The sequence below is a fragment of the Pinus tabuliformis genome, chromosome 3_2 (genome assembly GCF_031772625.1).
Source record: "Pinus tabuliformis cultivar Carrire ecotype Pingquan chromosome 3_2, CPIR1, whole genome shotgun sequence".
Classification (NCBI taxonomy): domain Eukaryota; kingdom Viridiplantae; phylum Streptophyta; class Pinopsida; order Pinales; family Pinaceae; genus Pinus; species Pinus tabuliformis.
In genome coordinates this window covers 520,673,881-520,696,875 of record NC_142302.1, presented here as the reverse complement: position 1 = coordinate 520,696,875, position 22,995 = coordinate 520,673,881, and the positions used below count along the sequence as shown (strand labels likewise).

General features: G+C 40.2%; 1 protein-coding gene across 1 annotated transcript; it reads right to left on the bottom strand.

The window, feature by feature from the left end:
• Window positions 1-20,733: 20,733 nt before the first annotated feature.
• On the bottom strand, window positions 20,734-22,452 carry LOC149181606 (uncharacterized). Its single transcript, XM_089414263.1, has 2 exons — window positions 21,627-22,452; window positions 20,734-21,452 (listed from the first exon to the last, which is right to left on the bottom strand). The coding sequence occupies exons 1-2, from the start codon at window positions 22,450-22,452 to the stop codon at window positions 20,734-20,736; spliced, it is 1,545 nt and encodes a 514-aa protein (XP_089270389.1).
• Window positions 22,453-22,995: the final 543 nt, after the last annotated feature.

Genomic DNA, 22,995 nt, shown 5'->3' with positions numbered 1-22,995 from the left:
GAAGAATTTTCTAAGCTCAGCTTTATACAGACAATCTGATGTCCAATGATCCTCATCACATATAAAGCATGGATTTTTTGGTTTCCTATTTCTAGTAGGGTTTGCAGAAGATTTTTCAGGTGATTATTCCTCCTGTTTCTTCTTCTTCCCTTTGTTTTTCTTCTTGCCTCCTAGTTGCTTGGTTTCTTTGCCTTTATCTGTTGAGACAACATTTACTTCCGAGGCAAGAAGTTCTTCTTTTGCATTTTGACTGGAAATCTTATGGGCCTTTTTAGATGTAGCCTTTGTCGATTTCGTGTCTGTCGCGCCAATCACACCGTCGCCGACATGAGAGTCATTGTTTGATTTAGGAAGAGGGGGGACCGAAAATTTCGGTCTGGGAGAGTCAGGTATTTTATCGTAGAGTGTGCCAGACTGAGTATAAATCAAGTCTAAATATTGCGCACAAGCAATAACTTGCTCTTCGGTGATGACTCCTCCTTTTGCCACATCTTCTATAATGGAAGGTAACAAAGACTTAATAAACCATTCAGCTAAAAGCTGGTCAGGAACATACGTTTTTACCATTCTATGACGACGTCGCCACTCATGAATATGCTCAGATATGTGAGTGGTCGTTGTTTGCTTGAAATTGGTAAGAAGTTCTGTTCCCGTTTCGCACCTTATCGGTAACTGAAAATGGGTTAAAAAGGTTGTGGCTAGGGTACTGAAGTTGTCAAACGAAGCTCTGGGCAGTTTGATATACCATTTTGCTGCCGGACCAGTTAACGTCCTCTAAAAAAGGTGAAGCTTAATAGAATCATCATTTAGGGTGTTTGATGAACACCACAGATGAAAGGTCATCACATGATTCGATGGATCTTCACCCGGATTTCCATTAAATTTAGGAATATCTGACGGAAGTTTATGCGGAATGGCTGGCCACCAAGGGGCATAAGCAATTGGATCGTTTGTTAAACGATTTAGATCCGGTAACTATAAAGTCGCCACGAAGTGTAACTGTTGATTCAGGTTAGGCGAAGCATACCCAGGATAAGATGGAATTGCCTGAGCAGTTGGTCTCTACATACCAGCATAATGCATTTGATTTTGGTAACTTTGGTAAGGTTGATGGGCATAACCATTGTAGAATGGTTGATTTTAACAGTTTTGAATATACGGTTGCCCGCTATTTGCAAAGATTTGTTGCTCAGATCCTTGGTATACTTGTTGGAATTGCGGTTGTTGGTATTGCACCAGCCATGGTTGCGAAGCCATGTGCTGTTGTCTGATACCAACTGTTTGACCAAGACGAGGGGTAATTGTACCCGTTTGGGCCTGTGTCATTCCACTAGTTGGAGATTGTGGTTGAGCCGTAGCGACAAGAGGTTGTTGCATTACAACCTGAGAAACCTGAGGTTGGCATACAACAGGCAGCGCTTGTACTTGCGACACTGTCACAATAGCCGACGTAGTTGGTATATTTGACAAAGGTAGGCATTGTTGCAATGAATACACAACTCCTGGTTGTTGAGGCAGTATTGGCATCCAACTGCTAGATGTAATTCTAGCATAACCTAAATTTTGTTGTGAACTCCCGTATGGTTGTACTCCCGGAGTAGACAATGAAAGGGTATATTGCCCCCCATACGGCGGTAATCCGGTACTTAAAGGAATTGTTTGCCCTTGAGGACCTGACTGCCCGAATTGATACCCTAAAGGATCAATTTGCTGAGACTCAACATAAGAGTTTTCAGATACTATTCTGGATGAACAAGCAAGAATGGACCATACTATTGAAATAACCCCTGAGTGGGCCCCTTCTAGCGATTGAGAGCTAGTTGGGACAGATGGTATACCGATGAACATCGTTGGAGTGACAACAGGAAGTTCTGTCATCGCTGTGTCGGACGACACAGTTCTAGATGTTGACGGTTGTTCAGACATTTCTAGTCTATCCAAAAGATTTCCTAGCGATTCTACAGGAGCTTCCGATGGTGGTAGACTAATTTCTGATGAAGAAGGATACAGAGTGATCCCGACTCCAAATTGCGATGGAGTACTAGATGGAGGATCCTCCACAATCTCTTCTATAGCAATCAGACCAGGTGGAAGAGGTAGACCGTCTGGTTCGTAAAATATTTCTGGTGCTGAAGAAGGTATGGAATCTGTAGCGATAGATGCTTGGGGAATAACACCCTCTGAATCAGTTGTAGATGGAACTGGTTTAGTAACACAAGTGTTTACCCTCACACTAGGATCAGTGCTACTATCCTTCGATGGCTGCTGAACTTCTTCTGTAAAGGCAGGGATACCAAAAATGTTTGGAGTAACCGGAGTCTCTGATGGTGCTAGAACACTTGCCCTAACTTTACCAGGAGATTTGGAACCGGTTAAACGAGTTTTCTTTGTTCGTAATAGCTTCGATTGCGGAGACAAAGACAGTTGACTCGTAAGCCTTCGCGAACAACAGGGTTTCAATTGACTTTCTTCCACGATCGCGGATTACTCGATCAACTAAAAATCAAGGGGAAGTATGTTTCCAAATTAGATGAATTTTAGACGCTTTCACACAACTTGTTTTTTCAATTTTTAAGATTGGAGAAAAAAAAAAGATGACTTTAGTCGCCTTAGATTTTTAATGAGCCTGAAGTGACAAGTGCTCAGATGGACCTTTTCCTTTAAGGAGTCTGAAAAGGAACGAAAGGTACTGCTATGGAAATCTAGACAAAGGGATTACCAAACCAATCGCAAAACTGCAGAATTCTTTTTACGGTACGGCAGTCAATCTTCCTGAGTGTTGTGTTCAGTGCATTGCGATCGATAGGGCGGTAGACACGGCTTCCTATGGATAAAGGATTCAGCCTATTGTGGTCTCCCAAAATATACTCGACGGTACGTGGGAGCACAAGTCCGTACTGGCACTTATCGTCTCAAAGTGGAGGAATCGCCCAACCAATAGTGAAAGCAACAGTTACTAGGCTTTACGATGCCGGAATACGTCTCTAGCCTAGACTTCTAGATGTTGTGCGTTAGGTTCCAAAGCGTTGTTAGATTCATTAAATTTATTTTATAGTTGATCTTGCTTAAGAAATTTTCCTTTCAGGTTCACCGCGTGATGTAGATGTAAAATTCCTAAAATGCAATCTAAGATGACAAACAATCGTTTTATCTTCCTTGTGCAATGAAAATCCTAGCTACTAAGGAAAAAGAGATGGCGTTCTTTCAACAAAGAGCAAAGAGCACACACTATATGCACTGTCCTAAATCAAACCAACAAATAGTCTAAATGCAAATGCACATGCATGTATTTGTTTTCAGCCTTCTTAATGTGTAAATGATAAAAAGAAAGCTAATGCGCAAATCTGAATTATTTTTCAAGGCGACAATTACTAACAAGTTTCTTTTCAATACAAAATGAAGACAATGACCACTCTTTGTGATTTGGAATTGAAAACTTGCTTTCGACACTAGAAAAACTTCTAATTCAGATCAAATACAAGAGTAACAGGGTAATCGACTATCAAGAACAATCAGATTCTCTTCTATGACTGAAAACGACACTTGTGACACTTTCAAATCAAGAAACAATAGTACAATTACGCTACTTGTTTGTAAAGGAGAACTGAAAATGACTCAAAAAATAAATAAAAACATTTACAGTTCTTTGCACAATGGAGGTGGAATAACAGCAAGGAAAGGGGTTTAAAACAAAGGTGTACTGACTACAGGCAGCAAAACTCCTGAATAGATCTGAAAAGAGTGAACATAGAAACCATAGGAACAAGGCCTTATCTGATCAGCGCACCTGTAACACAGTGAAACTGAAATGCAACGCACCTACTACACTCGGGAAGTGCACTGCATTTGAATTTCACAGAACAGATAGTGCGCTGGACTAGGGACGAGACTTTGATTGGGTTCCGGGTCACAGTTTGCAGTTCAGTTCAGGGATTTTGGCCAAGCAAGTGGTAATCAGTAAATCAATCACAGGGGTAGATCTAAGGAGGTTACTAGAGCCACCACAAGGTCAATTAGAGAGCTTGTAAATCAATTGTTTAATTCATAAACAAAACCCGGAGATTGACTGAAGCAGCGTTGATCTACTTTTCACTTGCATAGCAAATGCAGTTCGAAGGCTAGCTAGCTTGACTTCAGGCTCCGTCTGTAAGTTTATAAAGTAAAAAAGTGTAGATGAACAAACAATCTACTCGCTCCCCAGTGGAGTCGCCATTTTGTTACCGAGAATAGTGTCTATGTAGAACTGCTAATCCACTAAGGCTGGTAGCTACCTTAGAGACAAACAAACTTAAAACAACTTTCGCTTTCCTTTATGAAAGATAGATGAGAGAAGAATAAAGGAGACCAACCTCTATCTTGCGCTTGGTTCCTTACTCGATTCCTCTCTCTTCTAATAGTCTTCTGCTACTTGCCTTCTTCTATACCCAGCTTCACAGAGTACCTGTAGAACCAAAGCAGCATAACACTATACGAGAACATAGATCTATTATCATAAACAATATAGGATCAGATGTAAATTGACCATACAAATGCATAAAACATAAATCGTACAAGAGTATGGAGGAAAAATTGAATAGATTTATTGATAATCAAGAAAGAGCCAAGAGAATTACAACCAATTGTTCTGACCCAGCATCATCCTCTCAGCAAGTGAGCCCTTCTTCACCTCATGAAAAGCTTAGATCACCCAACACTATGATACTGCACCAAGAAACTAGCAGCACTTCCTTACAAGATACAAAATTCCAGCCTCTCGATCTCTGGGATGAGGGATCCATATATAGATGTCTACAAGGGAGGCGAGTCAGCTTTTGAGATTTGGTTAGTGTCTCCCCTTTGATAGTTCTTGATTCCACTTGGAGATTGATGATGTCTTACTCATCCCTGGTTGAATTCAGAGAGGCAAGTGTCAGAGGAGAAGTTTCTGGAAGATTCCATGCTTCTCCACCTCGCGGATTGACCTTGCCATTTGTCCCTTCTCACCCATCGCACCCCATAGAAGGGCTTTTTGACATGCAACGCACCTACTTTGTGTATTTAGGTGGGATGCAATGCACTTTGCCTGTGGAGCAGGTGAAATGGTCTAGTTTTGACCAGTTCTGAGTAGTTTTTCATGAAGAACTTCTGGGAGATGCTGTAATCAGTTGACCTTGTTCTTTTAGGGGTTGGAACAACATCTTTAGGGACTTAGGAGCCCTTGGTTTATGGACATTTATGCTTGGGGTTGCAGTGCCCAAAAATGTCTATAACATGGCGGGAAAATTGCTTTCCCTGCGGGCTATCATTCATAAAGGTTTGCAGGGCGAGAACTGCGAATACCGTCAGATCCGTGAGAAATGATCAGATGGCCCAGGAATAAAGCATTTGCTCTTGATTGATATGACAGGTGAAAATACCCCACGGGTTATGTGATTTGGCAAAGTGCACAGTTGCATGGATATAATTGTATGGGACTTATAATTAAGCACTGAAGGGTTTGACCAATAAAAAGACTTACGCGGGGTTTTGGGAGAAAAATAGGGGTAAAGGGGTTTAAAGGAGAATAAGGAGGATTAAGGGGAAGGAAGAAACAAAGGTGCGGGGAGTTATGAGAACATGATCAGAGTGAAGGGGAAATGGCAAGTTGGCCACTGCAACTCATGTTTTATCATAGAAAACTTGAACAAGCATGCATTTTGATCTTTAAATATAGAGATCAATCACAGAGCTAACACTGGCTCCTTCTGGGGATGAGATCCTCCTTGTGAGGTCTCAATAACCTGCAGACCATTGCCTTTGCAGTTTCAAAACAAAATAGCCAAAATTCCTAGTGTTCCATTGGGCATGGAGTCCACTTTGCCTATACAAAACTAATAAAAACAAAATATTTACAATTTTTAAGGCCAAAGACCTTAAACAACATAATTTTTTAGAAAATGCCCATTAACTGGGCCATCAAAAACTGCTTCTCCTCCCATACCTTTCAGTATGAAGTTGTTGTTCCATTGAATCTGTGAAATAATGAAAGGGCTTTTCCAGAGACCATCAAACTTCCCATGATTTCCTTTCTTTTCTTTCAATGCATCCCACTTCAAAACCAAGTCACCAACCTGAAAATTATCTATCTTTGCCTTCTTATCAAAAACTTCCTTGATCTTTTTCTGATGTGTTGCAGCCTTTTCAACCAATTGTTCTCTAATCTGATGTACCTCTGCTAAATCAGTGATCCTCTTTGCCATGTCTTCTTCTTCATTTAGTTCTATTTGAAGGAATTTTGCCACAAGGAGAGTTACTTGAATTGGGAATACAACCTCAGTGCCATATACCAGCTTGAAAGGAGAATTCCCTATGGATTTTTTAATGGTCACTTTGTCAGCCCACAGTGCATACTTGAGCTCAGAATCCCAATTCTTTTTGTTGTCTTCTACAGATTCTTAATTATCCTTATTAGGCTTTTAGAGGATTCTGCTAGACCATTTCCTTGAGGATAATATGAGGTGGAATGAACAAGATTAATCCCCATTGAATCACACATTTCCACCAATTCTTTTGCCCTGAAGGCTGCTACATTATCTGTGACCAATTTATGTGGACAACCAAATTTGCTAAAGATATTCTCTGTCAGAAACTTCATGACCACATTATGATTAGCCTTCCTGGTAAGAACTGCTTCAATCCACTTAGTGAAATAATCAGTGGCTACTAATATCCATCTGTGTTGGCCATTGGAATGTGGATTGATTTCTCCAATAAAATCCAAGCCCCACTACTGAAAAGGTCCCTTTGCATGAATTGGTTTTAGGGGCAGGGACTTCAATTGCTGCTTTCCTTCAAATCTTTGGCACCTGTCACAAGATTTAACAAAAGAAAATACATCAGAAAATAAGGTGGGCCAATAGTACCCAGCTCTAAGAATTTTGTGGGCTGTAGTCTTCCAATAATGGTGCCCCCCACACATGCTAGAATGAAATTGCTGCATAAATTCTACTAATTGTTCTTTGTCCAGACACCTCAAAAGTACTCCAGAATGATCCCTCCAGTAGAGCATATTTTGATTAATGCAATATTTAGCTACTCTAAGCTTTATAGTTCTGGCTTGACTTTGAGTAAATCCTAAAGGGATTTCTAGCTTCAGCAAGAAATTAATTATTGCAGAATACCAATCACAAGAAGCTAGATTTTTGGCCACTAATTGCTTTCTGTCTAGTTCAGCTGCTTCTTCTTCTTCATCTATTTGACCACTTTCTGCAATTGTGCACAGGAAATCAATATCCAATGATCTGCAATTCTCTTCAGCTAATAACTTGGCAAGTCCTTGACCTCTGACCAGCTTAGTGGGATTCAGTTCTATATCAAATTATGTCATCTTTGCAATCCATTTTTCCCTTCTTCCATCAGCATCAGTTTGTGTCAAGAAATCTTTTATTGCAGCAGAAGGTACATATGCAATTATCTTTGAATGCAAGATATAAATTTTGAAATATTTCAAAGATTTGATAAGGGCATATGCTTGTTTTTCTATAATGTCATACCTCAGTTCAGAATCCCTCAAGTTTTTGCTGAAAAATGCCACCGGATGCTCTGAACCTTCTTCATCTGCCTACAATAAAACTGTTGCGATTATGTCTTTAGAGGCAAATGAGAATATAAGCAACTCCTTGGTGTAATCTGGACTTATTAAAGTGGGAGCTTCCATAATAGCCTTTTTAATAGACTCAAATGATTTTCTTGCTATATCAGTCCACCTAACCTCTGACCCTTTCTTCAACATGGAGGTAACATGCTTCACCAGTTCTGCAAAATTTGGTATGAACCTCCTGACAAAATTAATTTTGCCCAAAAGGGACTGAATATCTTTCTTCGATCTTGGGATAGACAAAGTCTGTATTGCTTTAACTCTTTCTGGGTCAATTCAGACACCTACAGTAGAAACAACATGTCCTAACAGCTTGCCTTCTTCTAGAGAAAATTGTGATTTTTTAGGATTGACTGAAATCCCAAACCTTATGCACTTTAGAAACACTTTTTTCAAATGTTGTAAATGATTTTGATGGCTGCTAGAGTAAACTATTATGCCATCAAGGTAGATGAGAACAAATTTATCCTTCTCTCCCACAAATGCTATATCCATAGCTCTCTGAAAGGTTGCTCCAGCATTCATCAATCCAAAAGGCATCTTGGCATACATAAAAGTGCCCCAAGGAGTGGTAAATGCAGTCTTCTCATGGTCATATGGGTGCACAACAATCTGATTAAAGCATGAAAATCCATCCAAGAAAGACATTACTTTGGCTCCTGAGACCTTTTGTAGCAAATGCTCCATCTTTGGTAGGGGATAATTGTCTTTCTTTGAGCACTTGTTCAAGTTTTTGAAATCAACACAGAGTCTGATTTCTCCACTTTTCTTCCTCACTACCACAAAATTTGCTACCCATTTGGAATATCTAAGAGGAACTATAATCTTGGCAGCCAATAACTTCTTAATTTATTTTTCAATTAGAGGAAGAAGCATAGGATTTATTGGTCTCAGCTTCTGTTTAAAAGGAATGGTGTCTTTTTCGAGAGGGATTTTATGCTGGATTATGTTCTTGTCATATGTTTTCAGATCACTATACTCCCAGGGAAACACATCAACAAATTGTCTCATTAAATTGCAGTATTCAACACTTTGATCAGCAGACAGATGAGTGCACAAATTTACATATTGAGGTTGACCTGGACTTCCTATATCATGCTTACAGACTGTAGATTGATCTTCTTTTTGGGTAGCCTTGTAAGGCACATCATTCTAGTCAAACAGTCTTTCAAGAGGAATTAGACCCTTAGGAATATGATTAGAGGGAAGCTGGACAATGCTCTCTTTACCAATTCTATTTCTAAGCTGGGATTTGGGGTTTTCTAACAAGGCTTCATTATCTTGGTCAATTTGCATTTCAGAAAACTCATCAATGACTTGCAGGAACCTATTTATCTCATCATCACCATCAAAAACTTTCCAATGCTGGACATTGTCAGGCAAGGATGGTCTATACTTCACTTGGATTTCATACACTAGTCTGAGAGGCATTGGAGGGATAAATAGACTAGCAGAAATAGCAAGGGAATCAGCAAGCTGATTTTGGGCTCTAGGAATATATGAAATACAGAAATAATCAAAAGAATTTCTGATTCTCCATACCTCATCTCTGTATGCTGTCAGCCTTGGGTGCTTTGCCTGAAATATTTTATTTACTTGCTGAATGATCAAATCAGCATCTCCAAATATCTTCATGCTTCTGATTCCTTTGTATTTTACTGAATTAAGGCCCAATAGCAAAGCCTCATACTCTGCTATATTGTTTGTGACCTAAAAAGCCAACTTAAAAGACAGTTGTATGTTTTCTTGTTTTGGAGATACTAGCACCACCCCTACTCCTACAGTCTCCCTGGAACATGCTCCATCAAAGAACATTTCCCAAAATTGACTTCCTTGCTCTTCCTCGGCCTGATTCACTAGTTTCTTGATCTGAATTGAGGCCTTCTGAGATTCTTCTATTTGGAGAATACATGCTCCAAAATCAGTGTCCACTACATATATGGGATGATTAGTAGGGTTCTTCTCATCACTAATGATGTATTCCAATTGTGCTTCTCTGTACAATCTCCTGCTCTCTCCTCCAAAAATTGGGATAGTTGCATAAGATAGATCATTCGGTAATGTCCCACCTAATCTCTTAATCCATCCTTTGGACAGCAACATGCCAAATTTTGGAGGCACATCTGCTACCATAATATCCATCATCATACTCTTCATGGGAAGCTGAGTTAAGGTAATGGCCAGGTCTTTGATTAATCCCAGGCATTTCACTTTCCTTGAATCAAAAGAGAATAAATCATGATAGGGTCTAGTGATATCAAGGCCTAACTCTTCCTTGACAGCTTTAGGCATTAGATTGTGGTTGGCCCCTGTGTCTAATAGGAAATTGTGGAGGATTTTGTCATGAATGGTCAAGGAGACATAAAAATATGGAGAATTATTATCAGTAGGTTCAATCATGGGGCTAAGCACAATGGAAGGCTTGTCATCTTGCAAATTGACAGATTCAGTGGAGGTTTGTGTGATTCCCAGCTCAAGAGCTTCAAGGATAGGCTTTCTAAATACTTCACTCTTTACCAACTCTACCAGAGGCACATATATTTTCAATTTCTAGACTTCTGACTCTAAGCTGAAAGAGGAAGGTAATTTATCAAAACCTCTTGCCTCTTGAATTGGAGTTTTGAGAATGACTAGATTAGCTTCTGGTCTTCTTTGTTTGATATTCTATGGCTCTGTTTGAATAGCAGCTCTTTGGGCAATATTCTCCTTGACATTTTTTGCATTTGACCTCAGCTTATATCTTTGCTACTCCTCAGTTTGTAGGACATCTTCTTTATCCCATTCTTGATTGTCTTGTTCCTGCAGCAATGATTCTTCATACATAGCCAATGTCAAAAATGCAGCACTGCCTTTATCTTCCATGCAGTGAATTTCATCATCATCTTCAAATTGTTCCTCCTCCATGACTACATTTTGAAAAGGAGCTTTAACTTTCTGTTCTTCTTTTGATTCTTCACCCCTTTGAATTATTTGTAACTGCTCATTTGCTCTTCTGAATAGATTGGGATTTCTTGGAGCAAATTTGTTTTGTTGCCTTGTTTTTCCTGAATTTTGCTCAATTGTTAGCTTAGAAATTTCAGCAGCCAATGATTCTATCATCTTGGTCATTTTGTCTAATTTAGGCTTTGAAGATGATGCAGAAGAAGTAGAAGCATGACCTCTCTGCCTCCTTCTATCATCTTGACTTTTAAGCTTTTCTGTAGCCATGATATTGGATTCTACTTCTAGGGCTACATCCTGCATGTCAGCTAGAGTGGTGCATCTTCCTTCTCTCAACAATAGGCAGAAATCAGAGTCAAAAGCATTGGCATAAGTGAGTTTGGCAGAGGTTTGGGTAGGCTTTACTTCAAATGGTATCTTACTATACATACGATTGAATATTTTATTGAAATCAGGCAATGATTCCCCATTTTCCCTCTTCAGATTACCAAACTCAATATGATAATACAACAAGTCCCTTTTATCTCCCCAGTGCTTCAAAAATGCATCATCTAAAGTTTCTATATCTCTTATAGATCTATGGGGTAATTCTCTGAACAACTTCCTAGCCTCTCCATCATGGCTCTAGACAAAAACTCTCGTCCACACATCATTTTCCCTTATATCTAAATTATCAGTATAATTGTAAAAAGCTTCTAGGTGTTCTTCAGTTGTTACTCCATCTGTGCCAGTGAACTTAGGCATATATTTATGATATTCTCCCACAGGAATAGGATTTAAAGGAATAGGAAAGACTAAAGGTCCATATCCAGCAGAAACAATTCTTTCAATCTTTGTGGGTGCTTGCTAGCATGCCATGATTGGAATATGTAGAAGAATACTAGCAGATTGAATGGTAGGAAGTAATGTGATAGATAGTACAGACAAAAGGATGTTTTGGACTATAAGGAGAGATTTCTTTGGACTGAGATTCAAAGGGGAACTAACTGCAGAAGGGGTTGCATTAATCTCTGAAGGAATTTCCTTATTAACAATGTTGGGCTCTAAATCTTCAAACTGTAAATCTTTAGCTATAACTTTATCTTTCAGAAATGAATGAGATTTCTTCGGCTTACCTGATCCTAATGCCCCCTTCTGTGATGCTTTCTTCAACTTGACAAACTTCTCAGGGTCAGGCACTGATTTAGCTGGTGATTTCTGAGGATTTCTTCAAGTATGTCTCACAAACTGAGCCAGATCTTCAATGTGGAGTCGCCAAAGGTTGGTCTTCCTCCACTGGAGTTTCCAGATAGATGATTACAACCTGAAATGTGCCCAAACCTTGTCTATCATCAAAATCTAGAACTGTGTCATTTTCCCAGGGAAGCTGAGCTTCAATTCTCCTCTCCCCGACAACAGCGCTAATTAATGTTATCACTCCAAGAAACTCTCCTAGGTTGTATATCAGAGATGCTCGGGAACATTACAAACTCAACAAAAATGGTGGAAAATGGTGGATGAATGGAAGAAATGATGCATATTCAAGCCAAATAACCACTTCTACTATGCTTAACCCTAGACATGGGTGAACACCCCTAGACTACAAGGCTTTAGACCACCAATTACTCACAATTTGAGGATAAGGTGAACATGGAGAATAATGATCACACCAGCAGATGCACAAGACCCTGTGATGGCCAGCTGCAACTAGTAGAAAGGTCTATAAATCTATTTCCTAATGCTGAGACAGGATGACAGCTTTCTGTCACTAAGATAACAGAAACCTGCATACATATTCAATGAAACATACTAGATTCTAACACAGAGGTGGGATGACAACCCCTCTAATGCTAAATATCAAGAGAACATGAACAAATGCATAACAGGCATAGCTTGGAACAAAGAAGAAGTGGAAAGTTAGCAATTAATAACAAAAGAAGCTTGCATTAGCTAAAAATGAAGACCAGAAGCTGCAGGTATCATAGTAGTTAGAGTCTCCAGAAGTTAAACTTTTACATCAAAAAATATCATTCATCAACCCTCATTACATCTTGCTTTTGGGTATATATAGAGTTTGTTTACAAAATTGCTCTACTATGCTATGCATGGATGGGTCATAACTGACCACCAACCACATTTACAATCTGATATGGGTTTCTGCTGCAAACTATGTGCTTTAATGAACAAAATCGACCTTTCTAGATATTTTGATGTCCTTCTCTGAGCAGGCGGAGTGCCGACTGATAGAAGCTCCATAACTAATAACTGCGCTTATTTTCTCGAGCTCCATACTCTCCCTCCTTGGCCATGCTTTCTTTTAAATGCAGTTGTTGAGGATTTATTATAGATAGTACCGGGATTGGTAGCCGGCCACCATCGTTTTTCGGGAGAATAGAACATGCTATGGGCGTGGACGAAATAGCGGAGGCAGACTGAACGGAGGAACGAAACCCAGCCGTTAGATCATAAAAATCAACGGCAAAGATCAGATGATGAGGGTTATTGGGAGGTGACGCAGAAGCGAAATGAATGTGAGTTGTCGGATCGCGGTCGGGCAGATCCGATGGCGATTAGGTGCGAAAGTAGCATGGAGGTTGACGGCAGGGGGACAGTGGTATAGCGGGTGGGCAGTATTCCCCACACCACCTTCGAGACCACGGCAGTTTCCATATGAGGGCGTGCGATGCAGTCAGATTACGACGCGTGGCTGGAGGGTCCGGCGGGAAAACCGCTTTCCCCACGGGCTCTCATTCGTGCAGGTTCGTGGGGCGGGAATTGCGAATACCATCAGATCCATTGGAAATGACCGGATGGCCCAAGAATAAAGCACATGCTCTTGATTGATATGATAGGTTAAAAGACCCCACGGGTTATGTGATTTGGCAAAAGTGCACGGTTACGTGGATATAATCGTATGGGCCTTAACATTAAGCACTAAAGGGTTTGACCAATAAAATGACTTACACGGGGTTTTGGGAGAAAAATAGGGATAAAGGGGTTTAAAGGAGAATAAGGAGGATTAAGGGGAAGGAAGAAACAGAGGTGCGGGGAGTTATGAGAACATGAGCAGAGTGAAGGGGAAAGGGCGGGTTGGCCACTGCAACTCCTGTTTTATCATAGAAAGCCCGAACAAGCATGCATTTTGATATTTAAATATAGAGATCAATAGAAGAGCTAACAATACCATCGCAAAGGGATGAACTTCCATTAAATCCACAGGTCACATTACAAGCATTTAATAAATGGGAAATTGAGTTTGTTGGAGCTATTTAGCCATTGGGAAAGAAGATGGGAGCACATTATATTATCACTACGATGGAGTACATAACCAGGTGTTTTGAGGCACAACCGGTGAACAATTGTAGCACAAAAACTGCTATGAAGTTCATATTCGAGTTTATTTCTTCAAGATTTGGATGCTCGAAGACTCTTATAAGTGACAGTGGGTCACACTTCCTGAATGATACAATTGCAACTTTAATAGAATAGTTCTAGATATACCATCAAAAGAATATGCCATATCACCCTCAAGCGAATGGAACTATCGAAGATTTCAACAAAATATTGGAGAATGCCCTCACAAAGGTAGGTAATATTAATAGGAATGATTAGGATGTGTGCATACCAGTGGTTCTATGGGACAATAGAACTAGTTGTAAGAAATATATTGGGCAAACACCCTTTCGACTAGTTTACAGATAAGAAGAAGTAATGCTAGTGGAATACATAGTGCCCAGCCTAAGGATCACAACAGTGACCGAGATTAAAGATCGCGACATCGTAGAGGAACATCTAATACAGCTGCTAGTGTTAGAGGAAGACCTATTTTTGGTTGGATTTCATCAGTAGTTACAAAAAGCTAGAGAAAAGGCATATCACGATCATCACAAGTAATGCAACTTTAAAAATGGTGATTTGGTCCTAATGTATGATAATAAGTTTACCAAATTTCCAAGGAAGTTTCAAATGCACTAGCTCAGACCGTATGTAATTAAGGACATTTTGGATGGTGGCACAGTTCATCTCGCGAAGCTGAATGGGGAAGTATTTCCTGGCAAGATTAATAGGATCAGGTTGAAGGTTTATAAGGATGATCCTTCCCCGACACGATGATTACATGACAATAGGAAAGTCGTAGCGCTTCTGGCAGTTGAAAGAAAGCACAGGACTATAAACTACTATGGCAAGGAAATTTTTTAACAAAGAAGGAAGGTTGCGGGATGTTTTGATATATCATGTTGGTGGAAATTGCAATGAGGTAGCTGCACCAAAAGGAGGATTTCCATGTGACCTACCTAGAAAGTGATCGTTGAAACAAATGCAGTTGATTTGACAAGGATTTTTTCGTTAAAACGAGTGGGGGAAGTGCATTTAATGAGAAAATATGGGAAAATACCATACCAAAATTGCATTTATGAGGAAGATTTGTGGGGTAATGGATAGTTTGAACTAAAATCGAGTTATAAATACTGCACCCCACTCCACACTTAGACACTTTCCTTCATGAGAAATTGTTGTGTTGTTGTGCTTAAAGAGCCAAGTGCATTGATGCATGTCAGGTTACCTGAGTTGGGCATAAGTTGAGTAAGAGTTCTTAAAGAGATGGTTAGGAAACATCACAATTGCAACATTTCCAGTCCCTGCTACAACACCCAGGTCACCAAGGCCAAAGCCAATTGCCTTCACGGAAGCAGAGAAAAAGCAGAAAAAGCCATAGCAACCCCTTGTTTGGAAATCACCACGGAAGATCCCAACTAAAAAAAGGAAGAAGGGTAGAATGGATAAAAACAAGCAGTCTATGGAACCTCATGACTTGGATGAAGAAGAAATGAAAGTGGGGGATGAGGATATCAGTGTAGAAGGGGTGAAGCCAATTTATCAGTTGCTATCATATATACCACCATGGAAGCATACCACAAAAGTAACTAAGGACCCCGACTCTGTAAAATTCAAGGTATTCCCGTCATTGCTACCAAAGGAAGTACCTATTGAAGGCAAGTTGTTGGCCCAGGTACCATATTTGAAGATGGAATATTAGGATTTGGGCGAAAATGAGAAATTTCGACTGATGGAACCCAACAAGTGCTTGAAGATAGCCTACGATGATGAGGCGAGCATTACAAGACTTGAACCAATGAAGTGGGTGGTTAGTATTGAGCACACAAGGTTTGTCAATATGTTGTATGTCTCGCATTTTAGCCACAACATCATTAATACTATTTGTGTGTGCCAGTTCTTAGCGTTGGTCCATGATAGGTGTCTCTCTCTAGGAAGGCCCATCCCAATTGATGACAAGCTGATACGAAGAATCATAGCGCTGCCATATCAGGGCGCGAACCCCACAGATGATTTTATGGGGAAGTCATAGGAAAAAAATTCTTGTCGATCAAATGAAAAGTGACCTCGGGTTGGTCAAGAAGTCGCAGGGATATGCCATCAGTTCCATCTCAAATGTAGTTGTGTAGTTTGCTGCACATAATTTGGTAGGAAAAATCATGCGAAAGTGTCATGCTAATGAAGTAATAACACCAATGATATCCTTGGTTATGTAATGTAGCAAGGGGGTCCAATTCAATTGGGGGAAGTACCTATACCAAGAATTCTTGGGTGATTGCCATGAAGCAAGGGAGGAATGAAAACCATTACACTATGAATGGTTGCTATGTTGATTGCACTAATAGCTTGGAGGATGCCAAAGGATTCCCAATTCCCCATGACATATCCGAAGTTGTGCAAGGCTACCAAATTTGCTTTGCTGAGGGGAATAAAGGACCCTACCCATGTCACTAAAATTAATATGTTTTGGGTAATGTTTGAAATGGAATTGTGAATGGTGATTAAGCAAACGCCATGGTTTTCACCAAGTATGTTCACAAAATATCGGTGCATTGCAGATTTTAAGGTCGATTTCTACCATTTATACATCAACACGAGGCTAATTTTAAGGCCGATTTTAAGGCTGATTTCCTTCAGTGGATGACTGGTTGGCTCCTTCCAACATATATTGTAGAAGGTATGACAGGGACTAGTCAAGAAGGCACAGTAGGAACTAGTAAAGAGGCACAAAAGGAAAAGAAGACGATGACCATTGTCCTATCAAAGAATATTGTGCAGGAGCCAGAGCACAAGCAAGACGAAGAGAAGCATATAGAAGAACTGTATTAGGGTACCCAAGACCCCTATGTAGACACGGAGGACGTTGATTCTCCCTTTATTGTCAAGTGGTGACAAAATTCAAGTGCAGGACATGCACGGAAGAAGAAAAAATCCAATAAGTCCACCGTGTGGAGGACATGGTCCTCGTTGAGGGGGAACTTGATGAAATTAGAGATACTGGCAGGTCCATGATAGAAGATATTTGGGGCCACATTAAAGAATAGTACTATTCCATGTTGATGAAGGTTTAGGCAAGCCTCAAAGAGTTGTAGGTTCATGCAAGCTAGGTGCAAGTGAGCGTGGTTCAAGCTATCCAGTCTGAAGAAATCATGAAACCAACGACATTGGGTAGTGTGTAGTCGGTACTCACTTCAAAGCTCCACTTTGTACCCCTTCTTGATGGATCCTTACACTTGAATGATGTCGAAGAAAGGGAGAGTGCCCAACCACCTAAGAACGTGAGTATTAAGCTCATGATGCTCCCCTTATCTACATTCCATGAGCTACACCAGTGTGTAGTAGATGAGCTTAAGGTGTGAGAGCAACAAGCTCTCATGGTGATCAAGGATGTGCAAATCAGGAGCCAACAAATGTGCAATGGAAATCACAAAGCTCTCCAGGATTGTGATGAGGTAGCTGTGAGAAGGGCATAGCTGGATGAGGCTATTTCCCGACTATGCAATGAGCTTCTCGAGCTCTAGATTTAGTTTGGGGCCACTTCTGAACAAAAATTGTAGCAAATGGCGGATGCATTTAAATAATCAAAGGAAAAAGTGGATAAAGTTTTCTTCAATCTACAACTGCAAACTACTAAGCTTCAATTTAGGCTAGAAACCACCATACCACCGGAGATCCAAGAGCAGTGTGAGGCTGCCATCAGGACAGATAGGGAAAAGCTCGATGCTACAATCAACGATTGTAGCTAGTTGTTTGAAGAGACTTTGATTGTAGCCAGTTGTTTGAAGAGACTCTAGAACTGTGGGTCACTTCAGGAGGAACCATAGGTGAAAAATATTAAAGTAGCCATTCGGGGTAAGAAATTACAGTATGACAAGATAAAGGTAACAATTCCTACCTTAGCCCATGTGCAATGGTTCACTCAGTTGAAAAAGGGCACATCCTTGCAAGGACAAATCGAGGAGTTACGAAAGAAGATGTAAATTATCAGTACATGGATGTAACCATGGGAAGAAGAAGCAGGGTAGCTCTCACAGACTATGGAAGGAACACTCAAGAGTATGCAGCAGATGCAGCGAACCATCCACTTAGTAGCATAAGTGCCAACTATGGAAAAGTTGGTCGAAGAAGTTTGAGAGGCAGCAGTACAATGCATGGAGGTGCTTCACCTAATTAAGTCATCATTCAATAGCTTGGAAGCAAAGATCGAGAGCGTACCAACAGAGTGAATTGAGGATGAGTCACATATTTGTGGTAGGGGCTTATTAGGACGGGATCCCCTGGGTTAGTTTTGTTAAAGCATTGTAAGTCTCCACTTTCTAAGGAGTGGAGCGCGTAATTCAATAGGAGTGAAGTGGTTTTAGGAAGGTCAACACCCCTTACATTTTGGTATTATTTTGAGATCTGCCCATGGTTTGCAGACCATGGTATTGTAATAGAAAAGAGTATATAAAATGGTGACTTAGCGAGTCTATGATAACATGTATGAACAAAATGGGATTTTGATATGTTCTAATCTTGTACGATTTTTCTATGTTTTGGGTGAAGGGGAAACCTATTACAGTTGAGTATGTGGATACCTTGGTAAGTCCACAACTTAGTGCATGGGCCCGTGTAATTGTGTGCGTAGGGTCTGGAAAGTTTGTATAAGGAAGATCTGAAGTAATAAAATATATTTGAAGCAATTTTGTGCCTATTTTTATATACTAGTGTAATTTATGTACCTACACAAAACCGAAATAAATTTATATGTATTTTCTTTTAAGTATTATGTGAAGATCTAGATTGACTATTATATGTTACTTTATGCATGATTAGACTTTATGTAAAGTTTATAACTCTCTTTAATTGAAAATCACTTAAATTTAGAAATTTCATGAATAAGGGTTTGCAAAGGTCAGATTAGACCTAAAATTGAGGACGTGCCTTAACTCCACATCACATAACCTTCTGGATGTAGAATCTTAGTTCTATAATCCCCCAATATTGCCTCAGGTGAGACTGTAGCCTATGCTATGTGGGTTGTTGCTGAATGGGCAAATAGTGTAGGGTTTTGTCGGTTAGCACAACTAACTTTGAACCTAGGTCCAAGCCCCCTCAAGCTAACAAAGATATCTAAACGAGAGCCCCTTTGAGCCCTACCATCTTGAAAGTGGTAGTGGAAATGGTACATAAATATGTTCAGTGTATGGAGGAATATGGAGAAAAATCAATAGGGTTAAATTTTAATTATCTAAATATATTTTTGCCCACCATGGAATAGAGGGAATTCTTTAAGTTCAATATGAAGGAGGAGTTAATTCATTGGAGGGAAATTTTAGCACAAGTAGGATATTTCCATATGAATGAGGCATGATAGTTAGACTACAATCGCAATGAATCCATGGGAACCTTTCTCTATATGAGTCAAATTGATTTTTGTTGTATGGGGACTTGCAACAAATTTGGTAGTGGGGAGATGATAGATGTTCACTTTGGCATCTTTCTAGCATCCATATCACACATTTTTACCCTTTTTTTCCTTATTCAAAATTGTTTCCTCATTTTCTACTAAAAAACACATTCTTTTTATAGAGTTATGATTATCACGTCAACACACAATTTCTATGCTTACTCTTACGCATTATTTGAAAATTGTTATATTTTTGTACTTGGCATAGTGAATAAGGAATAATACAACAAAAGAAATCATCAATAGTTTCTACAATTCACAGTCATTACTACAACTCACAATTCTTGTTGTAATTCAAGTTTCTACAAATATCATTGTTTCAAATTTGAACATGTTGCATTCACAACTCGAACTCATAATCAGTGTCACAATTCTTGCTCATGCCATTGTTACAGCTCCTACTCTTTCCCATTTTTGCTACTCCTATTCTTTCCATTAATGCAACTCCTACTCTAGCCCATTTCTTGAAATATTTCACTAGCCCATTACCAGAAATCCTACTATCATTTGTTGTTGAAGCTCTTTCTTTAATCCATGGATACAACTCCTTCTCTGGCCCATTTTTTCAATTCTTGATTATGCCGAAATCTACAATTATGTATTGATAATGCTAAAACTACACTACAAGAATGACAGATCAACGGTAAAATGAAAAGTTGCTTCCATTGCATTATTCATACACTTAACAATCGTTCTTATCATGATTGAAAGCAACAAGGAGTAATTACACAAGACAACCTACTTTCCACTTGTCATATAGTTGGTTTAGTCAAAACTTACATAAATTATTGTTATCCATGGGAAAATAATATATCGCGATGGAAAATCCTAATTGTCATGGCTATCCATCCTTCTCAAATTATCTATTTAGGTAGATTGTGCTTTGTATTAAAGGGAAAGAACATTACAAATTTAGGAAACACAAAGGAGAGATAAAAACATAATAGAGGTTATACCAGACTTTCTGTAGTTACTCCATTTCTATTATAATTTAAGGTTCATTTCCTTCTTGAATGGTGTGTTGAGCATTCAAATATACCTACTTTCTTAAACCAATTCCAATCTAAGGAGGTAGCTCCATCTCCTTAGTCAGTTAGTTTTGATATTAGTAGATAGTTCTAGTTTATATTATTTATTTAGCTCTATTTTATGTTTTTTTTTTCCACTGGAAAAATCAGTAATTTTCATTAATATTAGAAAATTACATATAGCAGATGCCATGGCATTACTGTGTTGATCATACAAAATTCACCTCGCAAGGTGTTGTATCAGAGAGTAGTTACAAAATTGTGCTGGTTACATACATATGTTTGGTTGTTCAAGCCTAATATCTATCACAAAAAGGTACATTTTGTATACAAAATAGCCATCGTTCAAAACAGAATTCATCATATCAAAATAGCCTCCATTACTGTCAGTTTTCGGGACTGATGTCCCTCTGTTCTCTCTGGTCTATGAATGGCCTGTGGTAATACCGGTGCTCTTCGATTCCATTCTGCTCCACAATTAGCCATTTGCCTCTGGGAAGTGACAAGGCCTCTTTGGATAATTTGTTAGCAACGCTGTTATGTTCTCTGTAAATGTGTAAACAAGTGAAATGATTAAATGTTGCTTTGAGAGTGAGAGCATCATGTAATATATTGCTGAGTGTGTGTGTATGACATGTGGTGACATTACTGATCCAATTAACGACCACCATTGAATCCCCAAATATATTGATATTTGTGAGTTGATGCGATAAAATAAAGTGTAATAGATTTCGGATGGCAGAAAGTTCAGCATAATTATTTGATCCATTCCTGAATCCCATTTTATCAAGGTATCGGTGATGTTCGTTAATATGCAGGACGAAGCCCCCTCCGCACCCTGTTTGATTTGCTGCCCCATCGAAGAAGGCCCATGGGGTGGCTCTGTCGATATTGGGCATGGGTTGTATGGTTCTGGGCCGAGATGGAGGTGGATCGGGAAGCTCGTGATAGGCAGCGATAATGGTGGCTTCAACCCGGCTCCAAGATACCAATCGATCCTCGAAGACAGCTTGATTTCGCGTAAGCCAGGTATACCATATTGCGACGAGGGGGAGATTTAATAGTTTTGCACCCGGATGACTGTGATTCCATGCTTCCCATGCGTCTGATAGTTCATTCCCAGTCTAGTTCCCAGCAGTGCCCAATTGATTGCGGATGTTGGTCCATAGGGTGTGTATAATAGGGCAGTGTAGAAATATATGCTCTGTGTTTTCTGATGCGGCCTTACAGAATATGCACCAGGATGGTCCGAAGATGGATCTACGAGTGAGATAGTCACCTGTGGGGACAATACCTTTAAGTGCACACCAGAAAAATAGTCTGGTGCGAGGTGGAGCCTTAAGCTTCCAAATGGTATGCCACCACGGGTGAATCGGATCAGGTATTCTGTGGGATATGAGTGCTTTGTACCCGAACTTTGGAGTGTATATACCATGATCCGCAGGGCACCAAACAAGTTCATCCGGACCTTGTTTAATGCGAATGTGGGATTCTGATAAAGCCTCAGTATAGAGTTGCCATTCCTGATGCCAATGAAGAGGGAGATCCAGTTGCTGGGCCGATTTCCATGCTTGGGAGAAGATGTCAGTGTGCTGTTGATCGGCGATTTGAGCGAAATGCCTGATGTCGTGGGACAGTAGGTGAGTGATAAGATCCGGATTGAGGATGTGTCTGCCCCCACTGTTGATCCATGGATCCAAGCCAATCCTGCCCGTCATGCCATCATTGATTCGCCAAGCAAGATTGTCTCGAATGAGGGGAAGGGTATGTATCATAGCCTTCCAGACTGATGAACATCCCTTGGATGACCAAGTAGGTAGTCGAGCCCAATCCAGAATGTTCTGGGGCCATATATATTTGTGATAGGATACCTGGGTCCATAGATTTTGGCTGGTTAGTAAGGTCCATCCCATCTTGGCGGCCAGTGCCATGGCGAAAACTGGGAGTTCTTTGAGGCCCCATCCTCCCCATTTTTTGGGCAGAGATATATTCTTCCAGCTGATCCATGCAAAAATTCTCTTGTCTTGACTTCCATTCCAGAGGTATCGATTGCATAGCTGCTGAAGTCGCCCAAATATATTTCTCGGAATCCATGCTAGTGCCATCCAGTAGACCGGGGTAGCCTCTAACACAGATTTAATGAGCACCAATATGCCAGCCCTAGAGAGATATCTGTAGCTCTAGCCAGTAAGTTTTTTCTCCAGTTTGGCAACCAACCAGACCCAATCAGCTATCATTTGGCATGTTGGCTTCAGATTGAACCCCAGGTATTTGAGACCTCTATCCAGAGGGTGGACAGAGTAGGGGAAGGCCTGTAGGGCCATCCGGGTCTCCTGTATAGAGGTGCGTGCACAAGTGATGGTGGATTTCAACTGATTTGGCAGCATACCTGTAGCTGCTGAGAATAGTTGCAGGATCTTTGAGAAGGTTCGAGAGTCTCGTACACTGCCATCAAGTAGAATAAGAACATCGTCCACAAAGAGTAGGTGAGTAAGATAGCATAGATCAGATATGCGAAGGCCCCCAATATCTCCAGCCTGCTTTGCGGAGTCCATGAGGCGGCTGAGACCTTCCATGACCAAGAGGAAGAGAAGGGGAGATAGGGGGCACCCCTGTCTCAAGCCCCTTTCAGAGTGGAAGAAAGGTGA

Excerpts from the sequence above, each read along its gene's own strand:
- LOC149181606 (XM_089414263.1), bottom strand. The coding sequence starts at position 22,452 with ATGGCACTAGCATGGATTCCGAGAAATATATTTGGGCGACTTCAGCAG. Across the intron at positions 21,453-21,626 it reads TAAAGGTATTGTCCCCACAG|ACGCATGGGAAGCATGGAAT; the intron begins GTGACTATCTCA and ends ATGAACTATCAG.